The sequence below is a fragment of the Psittacula echo genome (assembly GCF_963264785.1).
Source record: "Psittacula echo genome assembly, chromosome: 13".
Classification (NCBI taxonomy): Eukaryota; Metazoa; Chordata; class Aves; order Psittaciformes; family Psittacidae; genus Psittacula; species Psittacula echo.
In genome coordinates, this window is record NC_137749.1 from 7,964,700 (window position 1) to 7,987,518 (window position 22,819).

A 22,819-nucleotide genomic window follows, 5' to 3' on the forward strand; every position below is an offset into this window, starting at 1 on the left:
ACAATAAAGGCTTTCCTAGATCATTTCCCAAGACATACAAGTGAAGCTGAGATGACCTCACTCCAGGCATGCCCTCACCAGTGACAACTTACAGCCAGGTATCATTTAAGTAAAAATACAAATTCCAATTAAGTTTTAATTTCATTTCAAGTGATGTCTGACCATGTAAACATTAAATTCCTTACTGAAAAAATGAACAAATCAGTACTTCCAGAACCAGTGCGCCTGTAACGGATTTCATGTCCATTTAAAAATACGTACAGGGATCAAGGAATAAAGTTCCTTTTTCTAAATACGCTTAATCTATTGTAATACTGATCACACTGGAGCATTTTATAATATCAAACTTTATTGCTCAAAACTAATTGTCTGAAAAATACACATGTAGTACTCAAAGACCAAACACAGAGGATTATATGATTGTGCAGAAAAAAAAGCAAGCAGAGGCTCAGTGACAATGAGGCTTTATAGCTGTACCAATTCAGCACGGGCATCAAGCAGCTGCACCCAGCACGACTCAGACCGCAACCATCATCACCTACTTGGGCAATAAGAATGAATTCCAGGTTGGTGGTTATTTCATTTTCTCAGATACACATCAGAACACTGTAACTGATGATTTTATTTGGTTAACAACAGAACGGCTTTTTGCACTTCACATTTGTTTCCAGGCAAAGCGAGGAGGTTATCGCTCCCTGAATTTTACTCCCAAACCAAAGTACAGTCTAGAGAGTTAATAAGATCTTCATGATGCTTTTTAAATACTTGGATATTACATGTAAGTTTTGTCTAAAGCCTAACAGCATCACAGGAAAGTAGAAGGTTACATACAACAGTTAAGTTTATGCATAATAGTCTTTCCAAACTTCTGAGTACCCAACTAATTCATCAGTTTTGTTTGATAAATACGGAAGAAAGAGCTGGATGCCTGATGTTTAAATAGGTAGCATCTGACTATTAACTGGAAGTCACAGTAAGTTTTCCATCAGTACCATGAAGATTTGAATGCACACTAATCCTTAAAGTCAATATACCACACTTTTGTCAAGAAGCACATAATATGCAAAGCACAAACTGTCCAAGTCCCAAAGAGATGGAACAGTTCTTAAAAATACACTCCATCCCTATAAAAATATCCATCCTCCTCTGGCTATAGAAGGGATAAATAACAAAGATCAGTGACAAAAGCAGCAGTTCTTTTATGCATTCGTACAGTCAAGATCTAAACCTTTACAGCCGATTACCTAGAACACACACAAGTTACACGACAAGTTCAGGATACATCTTGAATCACACTGTAAGTGTTCATGCAGAAGCTGAAGTTAATGCAATGATCTATCCTCTATCACAGCAGCTCGTGCTTATGTGCAAATGCAAGACTGTTACACTCCAAACAATAGTAAACATTAAAACACAAGAATACTTCACAATGACATAAACAGCAGTTAAGTTGTTTGTTCCAGCAGTTATTGCGCTATTTTCTGGACATCTCTCCAGTTAAAGGCTGCAGCAAGGTCTAATACCATCTTTTTTTGTTTGTTTTTGTTTAGAATGCATAATATACGTTCTAGGCTTTGGTTCACAATGAAATCTCTGGATGTTTTCATTAAGGGCAATGGTCACCTTGTGATTCTGATAGTGGCAGACTGAGGTAATACAGCAATCCTCTTAAAAATAATGAAAACAAATTTATAAGCGAGGCATCTGTGTATATTCAGCAGGTGACCTGCAAATGTATTGACATTCTGGTACCAGAAAAAGAAAGAGATCTACAAGGGTGATTTGTCTTTTACAGTGCCATCCAAGTACAGATTTTTCTGCTGAAAACACATAAGCTGAAGTAAAACCTACCTAAAAGAGTAGTACGGTTAGGCATAGGAGATAGAAGCCCTGTCTTTATTAAAAGAAAACAAAAAACCAAACTAAAACCAGACAAACAGTAATCACTGCTTGTCACTACTGCACCAATATTATATACCCTTCAGAAAATGGAGATATATTAAAGCTATACAAAAAAAAGCAGAGGCAGTGTTTTTTTGCTTTTGTCTTTTTAGATAGGCCACTTCTTTAAATAATAGTTTATGTATAGTCTTCCAACTACCCGTATCCTGTCACAGCAGGATTACAACTTGTGAAACTGAAAAGCTAAATATAATAATATAAAATGGGTGAATTCCTATTTGCAGAGACCTCCAAGCACATCACTCAAACACAGAAATGGGTAAGAAATCCAAGATTCCTCCTGTTTAGCATCAAACATTCTATGCAGCATTATGTAATACTACAGCTATAAATTAAAATCTATGTATTTCTAAAATAACAGGTGATAATAAAAGGAGGTCTTACAATACTGATGCCAATATTGTTAAAATTCAGTAGGCACTAAGTTCATACTGCAGCACTCTACGTAACATGGTAAAAACAAAACCAACCAAAACCCCAAACAACTCCCTCCCCTTCAGCCCCCAGATCACTGTCCAGGAACGTACCAGGAGCTACAGCAATTGTAACTAACTGAGCAATCCCTCTCCTAAGAGGAGGATGAAATGCAGCAGTACAACCCTTGGCCACCCCCCGAAGCCCTACCGCCACCTTAGTTTTCGCTCTCTTCCTTAGGAACAAAGCAAAGAACCCACAGAAATGGTTCCAAGAGAAGACTTACTGCAACCACCCAGTAAAGATCCTCGTAGGAAAAACGAAACCCACAGCCCAGTGCTTTCACTACAGCCTCAACAGTTCCTTCTGTGCTTCACTGAAAGCCTCAGATGACATCGTGAGTACTGCCTGGTTTCCAAGATTGTATTTAATAGTAGTTGCATATTTGTGATTTTCTTACCTATCAGTATAACCTGTTATGGTCTCATTCTACTCATTACTCTATATCATAAGCCAAATCTACATTCTAATTTTCATTGCTGAAGTTACACTTCTTTAATAACTAAAAGTGTAATTAAAAAAGTAAAGCCAAACATTCTTAAAACCCCTTAACTTGCTGCAGTTACTTCAGGTTTCTTAGGGTTGTGGTTTTTTAATGCTTTGCTTTCATGGTGCTAATTAAGACTTACTTGATCAAGTCTGATGGATTCTGACATCAAACAAATGAGAAGTCATTTTATTGCTGGGAGAAGGAAGCGGAAGGTCTTTAAACACATCATTGGCAAAATATTTTCAGACTGTCAACCACCATCAGCTGCGTTTTGGCTCCAAGCTTTGAAAACAGCCTTTCAAATTACAGTTCTTATTTTCATCAAATAAATAGGGCCATATTTTCCCCCCTTTCAACTGATCTGTAAACTAACACAGCTAAACCCCAGTTATTTTGGATATCCAGCCTGTTGCTTTTAACACTACCAGGTATACTTGTTCTGTTCAAGTAATAAAAAGTCTGCATACTGTGATCTCAGATAACTAAGCCTGGCAGGAGACAAAAAACAAACCAGAAAGAAACAGCGTTACTGGCCTAATCCTATGGCATTAGGAACATTGCTCATCACTTTCATGTATTTGTCACCAAAGTGTCTTATCAGTGCATATTATTATGTGCTGAAATGCAACAAAACTTTTCACAAAAATACTTTTAGGCATGTTCATACAAGAAGGTGTACATATATTTCTTTTATATATACATATATATGAATGTGTGTGTATATATATATATAATATCAGCTTCAACCTGTACATAGATATTCTGAATTTCATCCTTAAAAAACACATCCACTTCAAACAGCATGGATGGCTTTGCAGGAAAAAGTGCTTGATTGATTTCATCCTGTGTGAACATGCCTGTCCTCTGTGCATTTGCCCAAGTAGAGATCTTTATGATCAATCCTTTAAACGTACGTTGTAATCAGAGGTATTAAAACAAGGAAAAAAAGGAAAATAAAATAGGAAGAAGTAATATCGCCCTGATGATGCAAAAAGAACAATGCATAACTGAAGCAGCTCAGATTTTAAAAGTTATCTTGCATTCTGCAGCAAACAATTTTTAAGTAATTGTTGAAAATCTAGTTCCTCCATTTGTTATTGCTCCCCACTTGTAAGTTTTCTCATTAGACATCAACAGTACAGAGAGGTTCGCTAGCAGGCTGAGCAGACTCCACTATTGTCATCTTGGGTTTCTTTCGGGTTTCCTCCTAAAAGAAGGTGAAACAAACCCCATCATAGTCATAAAACAGAATATAATCATAAACTACTATAAAAGTTTGAGTAATTTTAGCCAAACTTGTCTCAATGGTTGTGAAAGGCTTATTTGTTCTAATGTTAAATATAAATACAATTAAGTAGGTAAAATGAAGTTATAAGACAGTTTAGAAGAGAGGATGAAAATCTCTCTAAAAGTAGCCCTCCTGCCATCCCCCTGAGAAGTTCTGAACAGCTCTATGTGACACACGGCCTAAAACAAGCAGAAATTCTGTTTGTCAGCAAGTCTGACCCATTGCATTCTTCAATAAATAGAAGATTAAATGTAAGTATTTCTTCAAGAGCACACACAAAAGCAAATACTCACTCTTTCTTGTGCCAGTTTTTTCATTTCTTCCTGCAACTTGTTCAGGATGTGCAGATTTGGCTTGTTCTTTTTGGCATACTGCTGTAGCTCTATCACACTTTTATCAGAGGTTTCCTATTCAACAGAACCAAAAGCAGCAACAGGTGAGCTTTTGTGACAAAAAAATAAAATACGTGGAGCAGAAGTTTAACCTGTGATAGTTGTACTTCCTTAAGTAATAACAGGCATTTCCATGAGTTAGTTAAATATTAACTAGGTTATAGAATTCTAACACGGAAGATTCAAGATTAACATAGTTACTATTGTTGATGAAAACACTTATGTTCTGGCAGTAGCAAGGCATGAGAATCAATTCAGAAGTATTGAGACCTGCTCAGATGCATACAGTGCCTTTACCTTGATAGGGAGCAACACTATTCTGCCGAAACAGGTACCATTTAAGCTTTATGGTAACTAAATTTAAAACTGAAAAGTCCAAAAGCAAATCCACAAACTCAAGGTAGGTTACAACCAAACAAAATCATGTTCACCTGTTTAACCATCTTGCTGTTCTCTCTCCCATACATACGCAAGAGAGAGCCCCAGTTCTTCACATGTGGATGCAGTAGCTGTAGGATTTTCTGAGAAGCTAGTTGTTTTCCCACTCTCTTGTTTTTGCCTGTAAAAATAATAATGAAAATATGTCAATACCAGCACATAATCAGGTGCACACCAATATTTACTTGTGTTACTCCAGAGAAGAGTAAAATAAGCATGTAACAAGCCAGACAGCTGAAAAAGCACCTACAAAATGTGCAACAGATGAGAGCAGGAAAAAAGGAAGATATTATCAGAGATCACACTAAGTACTGTACTTACACCAGCCTCGCACTGTGTGCTTCCCACAAGTCATGACATATTCACTCTTCTGATTTTTACCAGGAATCACTTCAAACTTTATGGTTGTGTCACCCATTCCATGGTTTCTTAAGTACAAACAAAATCAGTATCATATACTAAGTAAAACTAAACCCAACTGAAGTGGTTGCAGTTATCTTTGACAGTCATTGCAATAGAATTAGTTACATTAATAATAAATTTGTAGATGTTAATTAATAGAGAGTTCAGGTTTAGATCAGTAACTTAACTTGAATGGAAAGGCAAGTCTGCATAAACAAACCCCCCATATACTTCTGTGCCCCATAACTAAATCCTAATCTCAGAAGATGAGCAATTTAAAGGCAGATACAGCATTAACAAGTTCTGCCCACACCACATCCCTTACAGCCAGTGTGAGGGCAGGGAGCTTGGCCAGCCCATAGACATCTCACCCACAACCAAGCAAACAATGTGCCCTGACCCAAACACCTGTACACAGCAGCATTTGCTCCTTACTTCGCAGCCTTACCTTTTAAGGCACTCATGGAGAATCTGATATGGAGACAACAGTCCAGCTTTACTGGTGAGTTCATATACCCGTGAGTCCTCAATACTGATATGGTTAAAATACTATGAAGGAATTGAAAACGGTTATTGCTCTTTTGCACAAATGACCTTAGTACTGTTCTTAACCATTACTTCTCCTTTTCAACACTGAACAAATCCTGTTTCTCTCCACTTAATACTTGAAGGATTATTTCTAAATCCATAATGAAGTTATTTACCAACAACATTAAAACTGACACATTTAAATATATTTGCAGGCAGAAATTTAATTCCAATTTTACATTCTACAAGATGAACATAAAAATGACAGTCTTAGAAATCCTTTATCATTTTTCCTTCCTGTCCTGGTTTAAACCAGGACATACCCTGAGGGCATTTTATTTATTTTAGCTAGTTTTGAAATTCTACTTACCAAAATGCTGTGGTCTATAATAAAAGGAAACATAAAATACAAAATGTTCCAATGGGTGTTCTTTTAAAACCATGGGAAAAATTGTCTGTTTTCTTAACGACCATTTCACAGTAGTCCAGGATATACAATACAGCTTTAAAAAAAAACCATTGTCATTGCCATAGATTTTGCTATAAATGAAGAATTTCACATTTCCATCTGATTGAGAAAACAACGTTATGAATTTTCATTATTATTTCTCACACTGAAGGTGTAATGTTTTAAAAACCAACTCCAGCAATGAGAGCCAGCAAGCCAGAGTTCAGTACCTCAAGTTCTTCACTGTCTTTGGGCTTCTCCTCAGAGGTCTGTTTAACAAAGTCAGGAATAAGGATTTCCAGTGTAGCTCGAGCTGCAGAAAGTGATTGAACATCTTGATTACATTTATTTTAAATCATGATTGGAAAGAGCAACAGCAGAATGAAGCACTCTTCAAGCAATCCTCACATCTCTCCTAGAAATACCCATTTGTGTTAGAAAACAACTTTAACAGAGAAGACTGGCATCTTTTTGTAAGGAGTATATTCATCTGCACTTTGTAAGGGGAAAAAATAAATCTACTCTTTCAAGTTGATAATAAAAGTCTCACAACTAATTAAACCAAGAAAATTCTTTTTGCAAATGCCTACGAAAGGAAAAAAAATTACAATCAAACCTCATTTTAAAAGTGATGTAGAACCCTAGGACCTAAAAGTAGACACTTGTTATCATCCATTACTTGTTGCAGCAAATCCTAGCACTGTATCACCAGGGCACTCAAGAATCCGGTACTGTATAAAAAAAACACACCCAGAATTTGCCTAAATTTTCACAGCAAAATACCTTTTTCTCCTGCACAAACAGTTCTGGCCTGGCTTTGGGTGATTCAGCTACACTGACATTTCACAAGTGCAGAAAGTACCACAGGTGTATTATACATCTTAACATTTTGAGAAGTTATTTTCTCTTGATCCTAAAAAAGACATTTAAATCTGGAGATCAGTAAGAACTTCTAAAGTGTCAAGACACATTGTCGCCTAGATCTTTATTACTTACATATTTATTAAGAGATTTTCACAATTAGAACCGATTAATGAAAGGAAGCACTTGGAAATCAGTAATGACATAGTTCAATGCAGTTGTTTTATTATCAGAAAGAGAACCACAACACCAAAAGCTTGATGGATTTTTTTGTTTGTTTTTAAAGGACAAAGATTTACATTTTGCTGATTTCCATACACTGCGTGTTTGTATCGCAGGTGACAGTATAAACATAGAACTCCCATCATGTTCTTATTGGTTTCATCATTAAAGACAGATGCTCTTACAGCTACTTAGCACACATCAACAGTTTACAAGTAACATCTCAACTTTCTTCATCATTTTTTATCCTAGTAAACTGTTGAACCCAGGGTTGTCAGAAAAGTTTCTGCTACAGTATTTATCCCTTCTACTGGATGAGACCTTCTTTGACTATGACTCCTACTCACTATTGCAAATGTGTCATCTGCAAAGCAGAAATGAAAACAGGTAATTCAGCAGTTGGTATTAAGAAAGGAAAAACATTACCAGCTTTATTCTTAGCAAGTTTTTTGCTGCTGGCAGTTCCTGCCCCGTAAGTAACTCCATCAATAATCACTGAGGCTCCAAAAGGTTCACTTGGGTTCTCTGGAAATGGAGGAGGAAAGAAAAATAAAGCTTTTCAGAACTCGCAATGTAAAACACTCATCATGAACATGAAATATCTCTATCAAGATTAGTTTTCCTTCTTCATTTCAGCTTCATGAGGGACAGAAATTTTTACTCTTCAGAAAGACAGAAGAATTGCTTACTCTAGTATATGAAAAACAGTTTTCCATTAACAGAGACTTGCTACCATGAATTCATTCTTACAAGTGAAGCCCTTTAACATTTTAAGAGACCATTTGTAATCTGCCAGAATTCAAATGTTAATTCCAAAGTGTTTTGCAGCACAGTGTAAATAAAACAGCTACACATTCTGATATTGAAAATTCAGTTGCATTATGTAATGCATAGCAATAGGAATAACATAATTTTGAATAATTACTGAATAATACAAATAATAATCTGGAATAGATTCCACACTGAACTAAGATGCCTGGCTTGTAATTCCTTGGATCATCACTACAGGACTTAATCCTTTCAAGCCTATTGCTGAAAAAGGTGTAATTTTTAGCTTTGCTGTATCACCCCAAAACCCCATCAAAAGACAAAATACAAGGAACATGTTCTATGCCACTTTACAAAGCAATCTCAGATGCAGCTAGGTAAGGCAATCTGGCTGGAATTTACAGAAAGAAAATCCAACATGAATTTCATTCCAGTTATATATGCCACATGTATTTAGATTCTTTATTAAGCATCAAGTGCATTCCCCCACAGTACTTATCTAAACTTAAATTCTCCCTCAGTTTTTGTTTTCCTCAGTACTGGTATCACTTACATGGCCTCAGCAGAGCCTAACTCAGGAACTACTAAACCTCTCACACCACTAGCAGAGGATAAAATTAAAGATGTTTAAAACCTACGAACACACATTCCCACCGGCATCTCACATAAATAATTTTCACTAAGGCATAAGCTTCCTAAGCAAAACCCCATGTTGTTACTTTAAATGTAAGACCACTCTTATCCTTAAGTCACATAGAAGATACAGAAGATGCTTCTTAGCTAGAGTCTGACTCACGATAGACTTTCAAGACATTCCCTAGGAAAAATGTCCATTCTTTGATTGTTGGGTTTGCTTGTTCGTTGGTTTGTTTGTGCAAGACACCCAAGCATGAATTAAGCCCTTCCAAACAGCACACGGTCCATTACAAAACTTAACAGACTTACCACATTCAAAGAAATTGTAAACAGGGCGAACCTTTAGGACTCGTTGCATATATTCATGCAGTATGCAAACTTCAGATTTCCCATTAGGATTAATGACAAATTCTACAAAAAAGAAAACAGAGGGAAAAAGAGCTCAGTAGTTCCAGTCTTTAAAAGACAATTTCTATTACAAGTAAGTAAATAAATCAAAGCTCCAAGGGGCAAGTGCCACTCCTCACGCCAGAGGATGCAACTGCACACGCAGTTCTTTAACTGTATCCTTTAACAGACTGATTTAAATTTCTATTTTTAATTGCAGGATTTAATCTGGATCAGCCTGGCATTTTAACCAGTCCATAATGTGGGAACAGATAAAGCAGGTATAGAACTCTGAGAAGACAGTAGCATTGAGTGACTAGACAGTAACAGTAACAAGTAGCTGAAGGTGGTAACCAGTTACCAGGACAGCAACCTTAAATACAAATGTTTTGACAGTATTCTTCCTTTCACTATGTAGTGTCATTTAAGCACACAGAATTCTCAACAAGAAAGTGGACTAATTACAGGATTTTTCTTTTCAGTCAAGCTTAGAACTGCAATTAGTCTTTGATATAGACTATCTGAAGTACAGGTAGACAAAATTACCTTTCTTTGTAGGTGCATCTTGCACAGACAAGGTAATGAGTTTCTGGTTGGCAGGCAGAATGGGCCGCTCAGATTCTGCCTGCTTCCGCTTCATCTCGCGGTTGAATTGCCGTCTCTCAGCCCAGGTTCTGAACTTTTTTACAGTAACTTGTTCAAAGTCAAAACGCTTTTCAAGATAGCGTCTAAAATCTTCAAGATCTAAGAGACACAAGTGAGTTACTCTCTACCACTAAGCAAGCATTAAGTTCACTACTTCTACTGTTTTAAAGATGTTATCATTACTTTTTTAGACTAGGAGCAAAAGTAACATACTCAAGATTAAGATGCTATCTTACACTAACAGAACTAATTACAAGTTCTCCCGTTACTGGGTCAAGCACAAAACGTTTCTGCAAACATGAAAACGGGGAGGGGGAGCATTTTATTAGCCGTAACTAGTGTAATACCCAGCACAATTTGTAATGAAATACCAGTAATTGCTCTATTTCATCACCTATACACCTTGCTCTAGGTTCTGAGATGAAACAGTAGTAACACTATTAAGACTCAGTTTCCTGAAGCCTGACCTGACTACTGCTGCCATGAAACGCTACATAATCACATTCCATGAGTAACCTCTGGCCTCTAAACAGCATTTAACACATTCATCTTCACATACAGAGTACTAAAACACTGTTGCTGTCCCCCCTGAAGTACAGCTGCTTCTCCTTTATAGGTATCTTTGCAGATGTAATCAGCAAAAGTAAAGAGCAGCATCCCAAGATGTAAGCAAACAAAAGCAAGCTGCTGGTATTGTTTCCTTCCACAAGGCACTCCACATGCAAGTCACACTTATACTTGAGCACTCAGTATTTTGTTCTCAGTAACACAGAACTGATCCTATTTAGAGAGAGAGACAGACAGATGAACTTCATGTAGAAAATAACTGAGTTTTGCTGCTAAACACCGATCTTTTCTTTTTTAACCTTTTGGCATGTTTTAGACTGAACAGGGACAGACATAACAAGTGTTATGTCTGAACACTACAAAGGTAAGTGGCAGACTACGATCATATTAATACTCTGAGCAGCAGTACGTTACTTGGATGGTACTCTCAGATACGTAGTGGCTTGTGGTAAGTGGCATATGAGCTTTCTCTCTAGGTTCCTCTGTAAGTTTGGCTGTGATTTCAGCATGACTTCTTTAGGCATCTTTTTGTGTAAAAGATGTCAGACTTGCATAAATACAATAATGAAGCAACACACTCCTTTGCATGAGTGCAATTATATTTACATAACTTATTCTGCCAGACTTAAACTAAATTTGCTTATTTGCACAACTGCACCATTTACCTTAAGAGATCATACTGAAAATAGATACAATTCAGCCAGCATAGAGACTGCATAGAACAGCCTACATAAAGAAGTCAAACACTCTTGACAACATCAATTCATATGTACACATTGATTTAACTGGTTCTTAAACTGAGATAAAGTCTACAGGACAAAACTTCCTAAATTTTCACGTTTGTGTGCAAACCTTTTGCATGTGGACTCTCAGCAAAAGCCTCCCATTTCTCTTGCTGTTAAAATCAAACTTTATTTCTAATACGGGATCTATTTTTCCAGATCTCTGCATACAAAAAAACATGCAGAAAGACAACTGACCACTTGATCTCAGGCAAGGTATTTTTCAGTTACCAAGTCTGGAATAAAGCATATGCATCCTAAATGCCATTACCTCAGCTCCAGCCAAGAAAAGACTCTACTTTCCATACATACCTACAGATTCATCTTTACATACTTCAACTTTGGCCTTAACTTGTCCTAAGGCTCCTTGTGCTGCATCTCCCCCTGTAGGGTCTTTTTCATCTAAAGGCCCAGAGTCAGCAGCAGTGGAATCTGGTTCTTCTGTTTGGCAGTCCAGTTCTGAAGATTTATCTAGGTGCTTTACAGGTGATACTTCCCCATTCGGGGTTATGTCATTGTTTTGTTCCCTTTCCTCATTTTCCTTCATTTTTTTGTAATGAAAGCAGGGAATGCTAGTAAGGGGAGGATCATGTTTCTGCAAATATAAAATACAGGGGGTTTCAGTACCTCAAGGTCACCAAAAGCAACACTCAAACCCAAAAGATGTTATCAAGATGGAAGTTACTTTTATTTACTCTATGCTCAAGCTTCTCTCTGGTCAGCAACCTTATTCTACTCAAGGTCTGAGTACATCCATTCCTATGATAGCTTGGCACTGTGTAACTCTGATACTAACCTTCAAAGTATCTTTGCTGTTTCAGATCCAAACTATATTCTGTTCAATCACTTGCAAATCATAGAATCATAGAATGGTTAGGGTTGGAAAGGACCTTAAGATCATCTAGCTCCAACCCCCCACCATGGGCAGGGACACCTCGCTCTAAATACTACATGCTTTCATAAAATCCATTGAGCTCTCTTGGGGTATAAGCCTATGATATTAAATCCAGTTTGTGCAAATTCCTCGGGTTCAATGTCACATGCTTACTCCCAGAATGTGGACCATAAGCCACAGCTTAGGCCAGTTTATAGCTACAGATAAATGATCTATTTCGTGGTGGAATAAACCCCACATTTTGCAGCCATACACTGGAACAATGAAGGCACCAAACAAGGCTATTTAATTCACTTTTAACTGCCCAAACTCACCGCAAAAACTGAAAAAGAAAACACTACGAAAAATCGTATTATATTTTCAGAAACAGAGGAGTTTATTTTTCAAATACCTTAATTCTGACACTGGAAAGAAGCCTGCTAAAGTAGAAAAACAGTCATCTGTTTGCAGGAACATGCCTCACCCTTAGATCTCAGTAAGTATTTAAGTAATTGACAGCTCTCACCCTTATGCTTCCTGTTCCCAAGAAATAAGGTCTAGACCAGGTAACAACTCTAGATTCCCTGTGCAGATATACAGGAATACCCGAGTTATGGAATGTCATGATCCATCCATCTGGCAAAGGTTCTGTAGGAGGGCGGCCACGACCTTTAAAGCAAAGAACAGCTTTAAACTGGGACAGACTGCTCAGACAAACAGAAAGAGAAGCAGTTTTTATTGCTTTTTCTGTCTCAAAGGATAAAATGACACTGAAACAAGACTAAAACAGGTTTTGGTTTGCTTTAATAAAAAAGCATATGCTTCTAAACCGCATTAAATCCTGTGAAATTACAGATTCCATTATGTTTACAACCAAAAAGCAATGGGAGCACTAATTTCTATACAGACTGATTTGTTCATTTCACCAGTGAATTTTCTCTTCTGTTTAGTCTTCTTTATGTATTTATATCATCACAAGTATCATTGTATTTAATGGAAAAGTCGTACTTGCTTTTGAAACAACTGAATTTTCCATTAAGATTTTCTGTACTTGACACTCAGGGATGAATTTGCATTGAGACACCTCCAGACCCAAACAGGCAGCAATGAGTTAGGCTGTAAGCTTGGGTTTTCCTATTATATTTTCCAGCTTAAGCACAATACGAACAAGGATCGAGTTCCCAAGTACCAGAAATAATCTTCAGCTGTTTTCACAGCACTGAAGTCAAAATCATCCCAGATCATTCTTGTTCACCTCCCCACCAGAGGTAACAGTCTTCATAGTTTCTCACAAATCCAGACACTAAAATACATTCTCATTACATACAGCACATGGGGATCAAAAACCTCTCCAGAATCAACTTCACTGCTCAGGAATGTGAAAAATCTTATCCTATAGTAAGAAGCCTTCAAACTATGAAGTTCTGTAACATATTAACAATGTCACAAGAACTGCTATCCTACACTTTGCTTGGTAAGATACTTCTGTTCTACAGATAAGCCACACAAGAAAGAATAATATGTTTTAATGAACATTAACTTACTTTTAAGTACAGTTTTAATTTTGGTCATCATTGGCTGCACACTCGTTTCTCCATCAGACTGGTGATCACTTTCACCAGCATATTTCTCATTTTCTAGTCTCCTTGTTTTGGGTGCTCGAAGACCCTCTTCCAGCAGAGCATCCACATCATTATCAAAGTCATCCTGCAAGAGACTTCATCAGACACTATCCTTATGGGTCTACAGCCTCCCTTTCCCCTTGCAAAGAGAGAATATATTTTCACTATGTACTTCCATAGAGAGAGAGAAACTAGAATTTTCCAATGATTCCAGTAAAAAAGACTGAAAAATAAGAAAATAAGATTTTGTAAGTGAGAACTGGTATTTTTTCATGACATAAAGAGCTGCAATTGACTAAGAAGTGTTTTAAAAGCTATTTTTAAGCAAGACTCTAGAAGCTGCCACACAACTCAGAAGTTGATCAAGACAATTTACAAAGGTTTTCAGCAAAAGTTCCATCCCTGAAAATTCCACATTTTTGACCCAAGCACTGCACATTTCCAGAAAAGACTGTTTAAGTGGATAACTTCGCATATTTTTTCCCAAGCCACTTGGAAGCCTCTTACCCACCAAAACCCTCTGTCTTTACTTACCTCATACGAGTAATTCAAGGTTTCTTCATCCACTTTATCTCTTTGAACGATTGCTTTAGATGTGAACCCTCCTCCTTCTTCATCTATTTCCATCAAATTGTCGGTAAAATCTTCTAGCTCATCCAGAACTGCATATTCTACTCTCTTTTCCTGATCAATATCATTTTCATCATCTTTCTTGTCATCATTTTCACCCCCTGTCCCTACAGCTTTACCATTACTACCACCAAAAGGACAAACATGCAAATCCCCATTGACATTATTAATACCAAAATCTGTATCTGCCTTATAATCCTGCTCAATTCCAGTGTACAGAACCTTCCTATCTTTGCTTTTGCAGCTTTCTGTAAAGCTAACGCTAATTTTGACATCTTTAAGTAACTTAAGATCTGGGGTGAACTTTCGAACTGACGGTGCATGACGAGCAGTTCTTGGGCTTTGGTCACTATTGTTAGGGTCTACTATAAGACGACTTTTGTAGCAGGCAGATCCCTTTGTGAGAAGCTGTGTTCTGCAGATACTGTGCGTGTCCCCAGCAGGGGTATCTGACTGTCCATCACCACCAGAGCCAACGTCCATTACCTCTGCGTCACTGGACGTTTGCAGGGGAGGTGGTGGAGGCTGTTCGTTAGGCGGCAGAGGTGGGGGACAAGTGTGATTCTCCACATTCATTTCTCTTGCAGGTTCTTTAGGGAGGGGAGGTACATTTTCATATTTCTCCATTTTTAAAACTACTGTTTTTAAAAAACACAACGCTTTAATAAACGTTTATATCTATATTCCTAACATGCATAAGTCCATCAAGATTGGTTTATCATGTTCTAGTCAATATGCAACACTGATGATTCAGTTAAGCTGACTACATTGTTCTTTTCATTAATGTAGACAGCTTTCAGAATCACTGTCTCAATTATTGGAAATCACAATGCATTCAGCTTAAATAGCTGAAGACTAAGACTGCATCTTCATTGGACAAGCAGCTCTCCCTTTCCTCTTTCAACCTACAAGAAGAAGAAAAAAAAAAAGTCTTTGTCACAGAAAAAGAATGAAAGAAATGGAAACATTGCCCCACCAAAAAGCAATGTCCCTGCCTCAGGCATAAATCACAAGTAGAACTAAAAGTGACTTCTTTCCAGTGAAAAAAACAGGGTATCTGCTTTCTGAATGAGGCTGAAATGAGATTGTATTGCTTGATCTGTGCACCACCACAAGAATTTGCTAACATAGTTGCCTGTACAATTTGTTGACTATCTCTGCTTGGTTACAGGCAATGCATTAAGCACAGCTTTTGTAGACAGCAGACTAAAAACTGTGTTTTGTGGGGATTTTCCTACTATTTGGCATAACCTGGTATGGAGCCATACTTACCCGTGCAGCAGAAAGGGTAATTTACAGTTTAAGACAATCTGCAAAACCAACAAGACTGTAACAAGTATGGTCTCACAAGACACATGGCATTTTGGAAGTTTAAGTTATTCGATATTTTTAAAAGCTCATAATTTACTAAAAACTCACAGAAATTACTCCCTAGATAAACACAGTAGACATCTGAACTTCATTCCATACTGCTGTAGGACTATGTAATATTCAGGCCCAGACACATAGTGTTAAAGCTCAATTCATTCTGGAAGGCACTTAGAAACCACTGTTTTAGGTAACTTAACTAGCAAAAATATATATTTGCTCTAAGAAATTTTACAGGGGGAAGGGGTGTGTATTTTGGGTTTGTATGGGGTTTTTTACACTAAATGGGTTCTTTCTGCCATTTCTATAATGGTTTCTTCAATTATACTTTTGTCATCTGAGCAGCACTACAAACACCTGGGGAAAGGAAGCATAATTTCTTACCTGTTCTTTGGTTTCTCCAAGTCCCACCACGCCCACCCCAAACTGGGCTTAAATATTCCTATCAGCTACAAATAAAGCAGTGTTCCTCTGCCCAAGGCAGCCAGCTGGGTGAATCTGCTGGCTGCCTTGGACTCAAAGGATTTCCAGGTAGTAGAGAAAGTCTACCCAAGGACTCCAGAAAGACAAGCTGCGAGCCCTTAGCGTTGCTGTGTGATGTTTGATGACAACAGGGCTGAACATCTGGGTTGTCATTAGGGACTTACAGAAGCCAAATACAATTCTCTAATGGATGTCTATGCCAGCCCAGACAGAACAAACCAACAGCAATAACCAAACACCAACTGGTGCAAGGCAAGGAGCTGGGAATCAAGAGTTATAATGGTTAAAAACCCATACATAGCAGCATACAGAAGCTACCTACCTGGAAGCTGGAGGGAAGCAGAATATACAACAGAGCAAACCCTTATTTTAGTGATTTGGAAAGAAAGTAAGTTTTGCTAATGCAGCAGAACAGTTCTTATCTTGTGGAGGGTTTGTTTGTTTTTAATAAACTCAAAACTGTAATACAAGCAATACACAAGCTTGACATGCACTGTGGAATTACTAAGGAAAAAGCCTCCATTTTGATAAAAGCTCTAAAATAATCCCATTGCCTTTGCTACAAACATTACTTTCTTGAATGAAAAAGAGCTCGTTCACCAGTAAGACAAGCAGGTCTATACTTTTAAATCCATTCCATCCTGCAAGATGCTCATACAGTCACCCAAGCAGCGATCAGTTCCTTCTTCTTTGAACAAGTTCTGAAAACACCTTATGTTACACAGAACACTTCTAGAAACTCATTTGTGTAATAACCTTCCCCCTTCCTCATCTTCAGATTAAAAAGAACAACAAATTATTAAGTTCTTCACAATAAATCATGAGTGCATTCATTGTTAGTTCTGAACAAAAGAATCGGAACTCACAGTACAAGTTCAGTAACTCCTGGAAAGTAAATGCTGAAGTAATCTAATTTTTCCACCTTGGTGTCTTTAGAAGACTCCCGAAAAGAGCAAACACAAATAATTTACACAGAAATTCCATACTGAAATTGGTATTCTAGAATTTGAAAGGGCACCACCTTCCCATATGACGAAGGGGCTGCCTGGTCCAACTAGAAAACCTGGTTTTGACAAATCTTAAGACATGACTGTGAATGCAGTTTCCACAACCCTGATACACATCCTGCTCCTACACTAAAGAATGTTTTAATACCATCCATGTCAAAACACAAGAAATTAATCGTTACCTGCCTAGCTCTGGTAGTTCGCTGATACGACACCTCCGCTCTTTGTGGAAGAGACATCTCATTATTCTATTCAAGCACTACTAACAATTAAATTCTTGTTGCCTTCCCTTGCTTGTTGGCCTTGAAAATAATGAATAGCATTCCACATCACTGCCAGGGATTGTCTACTACTCAGTACACATACTGTAGCCCGAAAAAGTACCAGACCACAATGAGCTCAAGCTAGCTTTTGCATTTCTCGCCACAAACCTGCCACATCCCCAGGGTACGGTAACAGAGGCCGGCAGCTCTACAGTTACAGTAGGCTACAATACTTCCCTATGAACTACAAAAAGGCAGGGAGAAGCACAGTAACACAGGTCCAATTCCCATGTACTTTTATGCCAGCTGATGTTACAATACGCCTTTTACATCAGGACTGGAAAAAACACAAATGACCAAATCAACAAAGCCAGTAAGGATTTTCCCTTAGATACCAGGTATTTTAAAAGACAGAAGGGATAAATCCTAAAAGGATAAGTTAGATCAGCCAAAGAGCCAAAATGGAATTACATCAAGGGAACATAATCACGACATGTAAAACCAGACTTTGCATATTAGCATACAATGTTAAGTCAGTCTGCCTATTGTCAGCCTCAATTAGCTTGCCCTGAAAGAACAGATTTTATTCTCCAAGGTTCCAAGTTCCATTGAGAGTTCCATGAGGAATCCTTAAAGACATGTGGAACACCACTTACAGCTGCAAAAGCCAGTACAAGACACTGACAACATGAACACACAGCTCATGCTCTGCTGATCACCAGGACATGGAAATTTTACATTTTTAGTTGCCTGCTCTTATTTTAGCTGATTATTTGGAAAATTTCCATTTCACAAAGTAAACTCGGAGAAACAGATACATGTAAACACCTAGATGCAATGTAGCAAACTGCACAGGTCAAACTACACAAAAGCAATGCCTTGGCTTAGTTATCTTAGAGATGATATTTTTAGGGCAGAAAGAAAAAAACCACTCTTTGTTATTAAGTACCACTGCTTATTGCCACAATCAGAACATGGAGGGGGGAAATACAGAGAAAAGAGTAACTCTTTCCAAGACAGAAAAGACCAGACTCTTGGAATTTGTAACCAGCACTGGCCCAACTCAAAGAGGAACTCCCTTCGTTGTACAGCACATTGGCAGTCTTACAAGGGAGTTCAAGAAAGAACATATTTTCTTCATGCATACCTGTAGCTGCAGTCAGGAACAGCAGACCTCAGATCCTCTCTCCTCAAAAATCACTTTTAAAAAGAAACTGGATTCCTTGTCAGAAACTGCCTATTGCAGTCAGTGGATCCCCAAAGGAACAGTGGCTCAGAGCAAACTCTCCTTATTCACTATCCAAATACAAAGGTCTCGTCCTCATCCTCTGGCTCCAAACAGCACTTCTGCAGAGCAGGATTCATGAGGCATTGATCACGCTTGAAGATCCACTCCACAATTATCTACCTTCTTCTTATCATACCTGTACCTATTTTAACTTTTTGACGCATAGTCCCAAAACCAAATTAATCCTATTAACAACTGCTGAAAAAAGGAGGGCTAAATTTATTTCCTTTAAACCAGACATGAAGCGTCACATAAAAAACGTTCTATAAGTTAGATAACACATACCAGAACTCCCTTCTTCCCCCATTATAAGTTGCAGAATAGAAAGATTCTGAAGGAAAACCACTTTGTGTAAATCATCAAGACAGTTTCAGAAAATGCAGTTTGGGCCCAACCATAATATTATCAGTGGCAAACACAGACAAGAGTGAAAACATCTCTAGGTCCTAAGACCTCATCCCATCTCAGAACGAACAGAATACCTCATTTTGGAGAGGCACCCTCAGAAAGAGCAGAGCAGTTGCTGCATTTATAGCTAAGCCAGTTTCCTGGCAGGGTTTAGGGGGTTTCAGTTGGTTGTGTAAAACAAGAAACGTTTTAAAGAAGTCTGCAAATCAGAGCCCAGGAAGGAGAAAAACACATTCTTCTTTTCACATCACAAATAGCTCCTTATTTGTGAAAAGAAACAACAGACACAATGAACCCAGTTCTCCTCTCATCCTCTCAAGAAGCAGAATAATCCTGAGAGTCAAAAGGAGCTGCCCAAAAGAACCAGTGACCTAACTCCTTACCCAGAATTCAAAATCGGAACCCTTAAGCTTAGTTACCTACAGAGACAGGAAAAGAGCTTCACTCACAAATGGAAAACTACAGATCTAATTCCAACACCCTGAATGCACAACCTAAAGGAATAAAGACATTGAATGGGTTCACACAGCAAACTCTCAATCCCTGTTTATGAGAAAGTGATGCCTGGATGTTACAGGGCCCACCTAAGCGAGCAAACGGACTATAGATAACCTGAAGCCTAAAGAAAAGGGGTGCAAAAGAGGGAACTCTATTTTTCCAGTCAAAAAAAGATACAGAAAGTTAGGAAAATAAACCTTTTAGAGACTGAACGAGTTAACTAAGACAAACGTGTAACTCTGCTTTATTATTAATTGAAAGAACACAAACGAATCCTGAGGGTTACAGACACATCATGTTATCTTCGCTGCCCCAATGTACCAGGCCTAACAGAAGCGGCTGGGCGGGCACACATGCGTTGGTGAAGGGCTGCTTTTTCTTCCTGGCTTCACACAGGAGACAAGACACGCTCTGCTCCCCCGTATAAACGGATGTGCCCAGCGGAAATCCTTCCTCTCGCCTTCCCTTCACCCCAGACACACACACACGTACCGCGAGACACACCGCGCTGCACAAACTCCCCAGGGCCAGTACTCCCCATCACCCCGACAAGGTGCGGGGAGAAGAGAAAGACATGGCGTTCCCTTCCCTTCTGCCACCCCGAATACAACTGCAGGGCTTGGGCGAGTGGCGATGCGACTGTGGCCGGGACAATTCTCCCCCTACCAACCTCCCCTCCAAAAAACCCCCAAAAACCTAATCCAAAACCCCAACAACAAACCTCCCCGAACAAAACAGGACACCAGCTCTGAGGGAAGGACGCTCCGGCCGCGGGCGGGGGGAAGCGCCGCACGGCAGCATCCGCGGGGTAGGGCAGCTCCTCCTTGCCCGCAAAAGCGGCCGGGTGGCGCTGCATTCACTCCGGCTGCTCAGGGAAGGCTCCTCACGGTTCACCTACCCGCGGCGCCGGCAGTGAGGTACGCGGCGGGCCGGGCGGCCCCCGCAGGCACCTCGGCCTGTGGGGACGGAGGGGCTCCTGCCCGCGCAGGCCCACTCGTGCCCGCCCCCCGCGCCGCCCCCCGGGGCCAGCACCCACCTGAGCCATCCCCGTGTCTCTGCCGCTGCTCCGCGAGTCGGGGATGGCGGCGGGCGAGCTCTGCCGCCTCACGAAAAGCCTCCCCCGCTGCGCGCCGCGGCCGCCATCTTTAAACGCCTGCTCCGAGCCGTGCAGTCCCCACAGGCCGGACTCCGCGCTCGCCAAGCCAATTGCGATCCCAGGCTCTTCTGTCACGAATTTGAAATCTCGGCAACCATTGGTGGACTCCCTGTCATGTTAATCCGCTCTGCCAATAGGAACGCAGAAGGCATACGCCTTCACAGTAAAGGACCAATGAGAGCGGACAGGGCGGGATTAATCGGCGGGAGGGCTTGGCCAGCCGCGAAGCGGGGAGGCTGCGCCTGGCGCAGGGCGGGCTCCTTTGTCTGGTGCCCGCGGAATCTCCGAGGCGGTCACGGCGCCACCGCCATGACCCTGTTCCCCGGCGCAGCTCTGCCGATTGCGGGAATCCCCGGCAGCAAGGAACGGTGCCGAAGGAGGCCGTTAAAGCCGGCTGCTGGGCCCGGCCCGGGGCGGGCAGAGGCTGAAGCGAACGGCCCATACCCCTCGTAACCCCATCGGGGCTCCTTACCCCCGGGTGCAGCGCGCCCAGCCCTCGCCTAAGGCAGAGCCGCTCTTCCCGGAGGCGGTGCCCAAGCTCCGAGCTCGGCCCTTTCTTGCACCGGGGTGGAACGCCCTGAAAGCGGGCGACGGGGTCAAAGCCAGCTGAGGGCGGCAGGGCGAAGAGGAGAAGCCAAGGGCGCTCATGTGTTGTGACAGTGTGAGGATCCATAACGTACGGGGCAGCTGATCGTTAATGCTTTTTGTCCTTTCAGTTCAGCCGCTCTCATTTTAAATTAAAAAACCCAGCAGAAGCAAGGGCTGTAGGAAGTTAATTGCCTTTTATCAGAGATGATGGAAAGGCAGCTCAAGGCTTTTAGCCCCTGTGCTAGCCGGCTAAAAAGGAAAAAAACAAAAGCCTTTGAACACTGCTGTATACCTTCAGGCAGCATAACCCCTTCAAAACTGATTTACTTAAACAGGATAAACCTAAGTAGGCAGATTCATCGTTCATGGCTTAAGGCCCAAGCAGCGCAGAGAGTAAACCTCAAATCTGATTGTGGTGTTTAGACACAATTCCTAAATAACTACATAAAGTCCTAAAATAATCCTATGTACACTTCTAAAGGGTTAATGGGCATTTACTGTTCTAATTTGCTCTGATATTCATATAATTTGCCCCCCCAATAGAGAACTATATTAGCTTTTATTGCTACACTTACATTACCATGTTACCTCTTCTGTCCTTCACTATAATAACTGATCTGAAATGAACACCAGACACAAAATACTATCATTATATTGGTTTAATCACCAACAGTGTAATTGCATTTAACTATGATAAATATTTTTGTTTACCTCCATATGCAATTTCAGGACATGAGAATCTTCTTCTAATATTTCACTCATGCCCTTGAGGTCCCCAAATACTGTTACGAAAGAGAATATTAATATTATAAAACAACAGTTGGAAGACCTCTGTTAGGCCTTTCATCTTTGTCTGACTGGACCAACAGATCTAATGATAGGGTGGTAATTTATATGGCCATAATGTCATGGTACTGTATCAACACATAATGATAAGGTTATTGAAATTGGTTTAAATCTTTGCAAGCTGCCCTCAAACCCAAAACAGTTTCTAACTCTTAATTCCTTCATAACAGGCTTCTACACTCAAGCCATTATTTTAGAGTGGTTTTTAAAGTATGACTGCTTTTATTAATGTTCAAACCACTCTGGAACACATTTCAATAAATACCCAGAGTTTTCAAAACACCCATTTACATCATGCTTTGACCTTCACAGCTGAGGAAAAAAGTCTCATGATTAAGTACAGAACTGGAGTTGCTGTTGGCATTCACTGTGAAGGAGCTGTCTCACCTCACCTCATAAATCGCTAAGTGTGACAGGAGAAGATTGTCCCTTTCTAAGACTATATGGAACTGCAGGTATCATGACTCATTTGCATCCAACTTATGTGACTGTAACTGA

The 22,819-nt window shown here is 39.7% G+C and overlaps 1 protein-coding gene across 2 annotated transcripts; it reads right to left on the minus strand.

Annotated features, from left to right (window-relative positions):
• Nucleotides 1-331: 331 nt before the first annotated feature.
• On the minus strand, nt 332-20,899 carry DGCR8 (DGCR8 microprocessor complex subunit). Of its 2 annotated transcripts, none has more exons than XM_080628756.1 (14): nt 20,768-20,899; nt 14,321-15,321; nt 13,709-13,871; nt 12,691-12,833; nt 11,603-11,885; nt 9,843-10,040; nt 9,219-9,320; nt 7,932-8,030; nt 6,653-6,735; nt 5,895-5,995; nt 5,366-5,472; nt 5,038-5,165; nt 4,508-4,621; nt 332-4,133 (listed from the first exon to the last, which is right to left on the minus strand). In XM_080628756.1, the coding sequence occupies exons 2-14, from the start codon at nt 15,041-15,043 to the stop codon at nt 4,050-4,052; spliced, it is 2,328 nt and encodes a 775-aa protein (XP_080484882.1). In that variant the 5' UTR covers nt 15,044-15,321; nt 20,768-20,899; the 3' UTR covers nt 332-4,049. The 2 variants fall into 2 exon arrangements, with proteins under 2 accessions (XP_080484882.1, XP_080484883.1); XM_080628757.1 differs by lacking the exon at nt 20,768-20,899 and adding an exon at nt 20,453-20,751.
• Nucleotides 20,900-22,819: the final 1,920 nt, after the last annotated feature.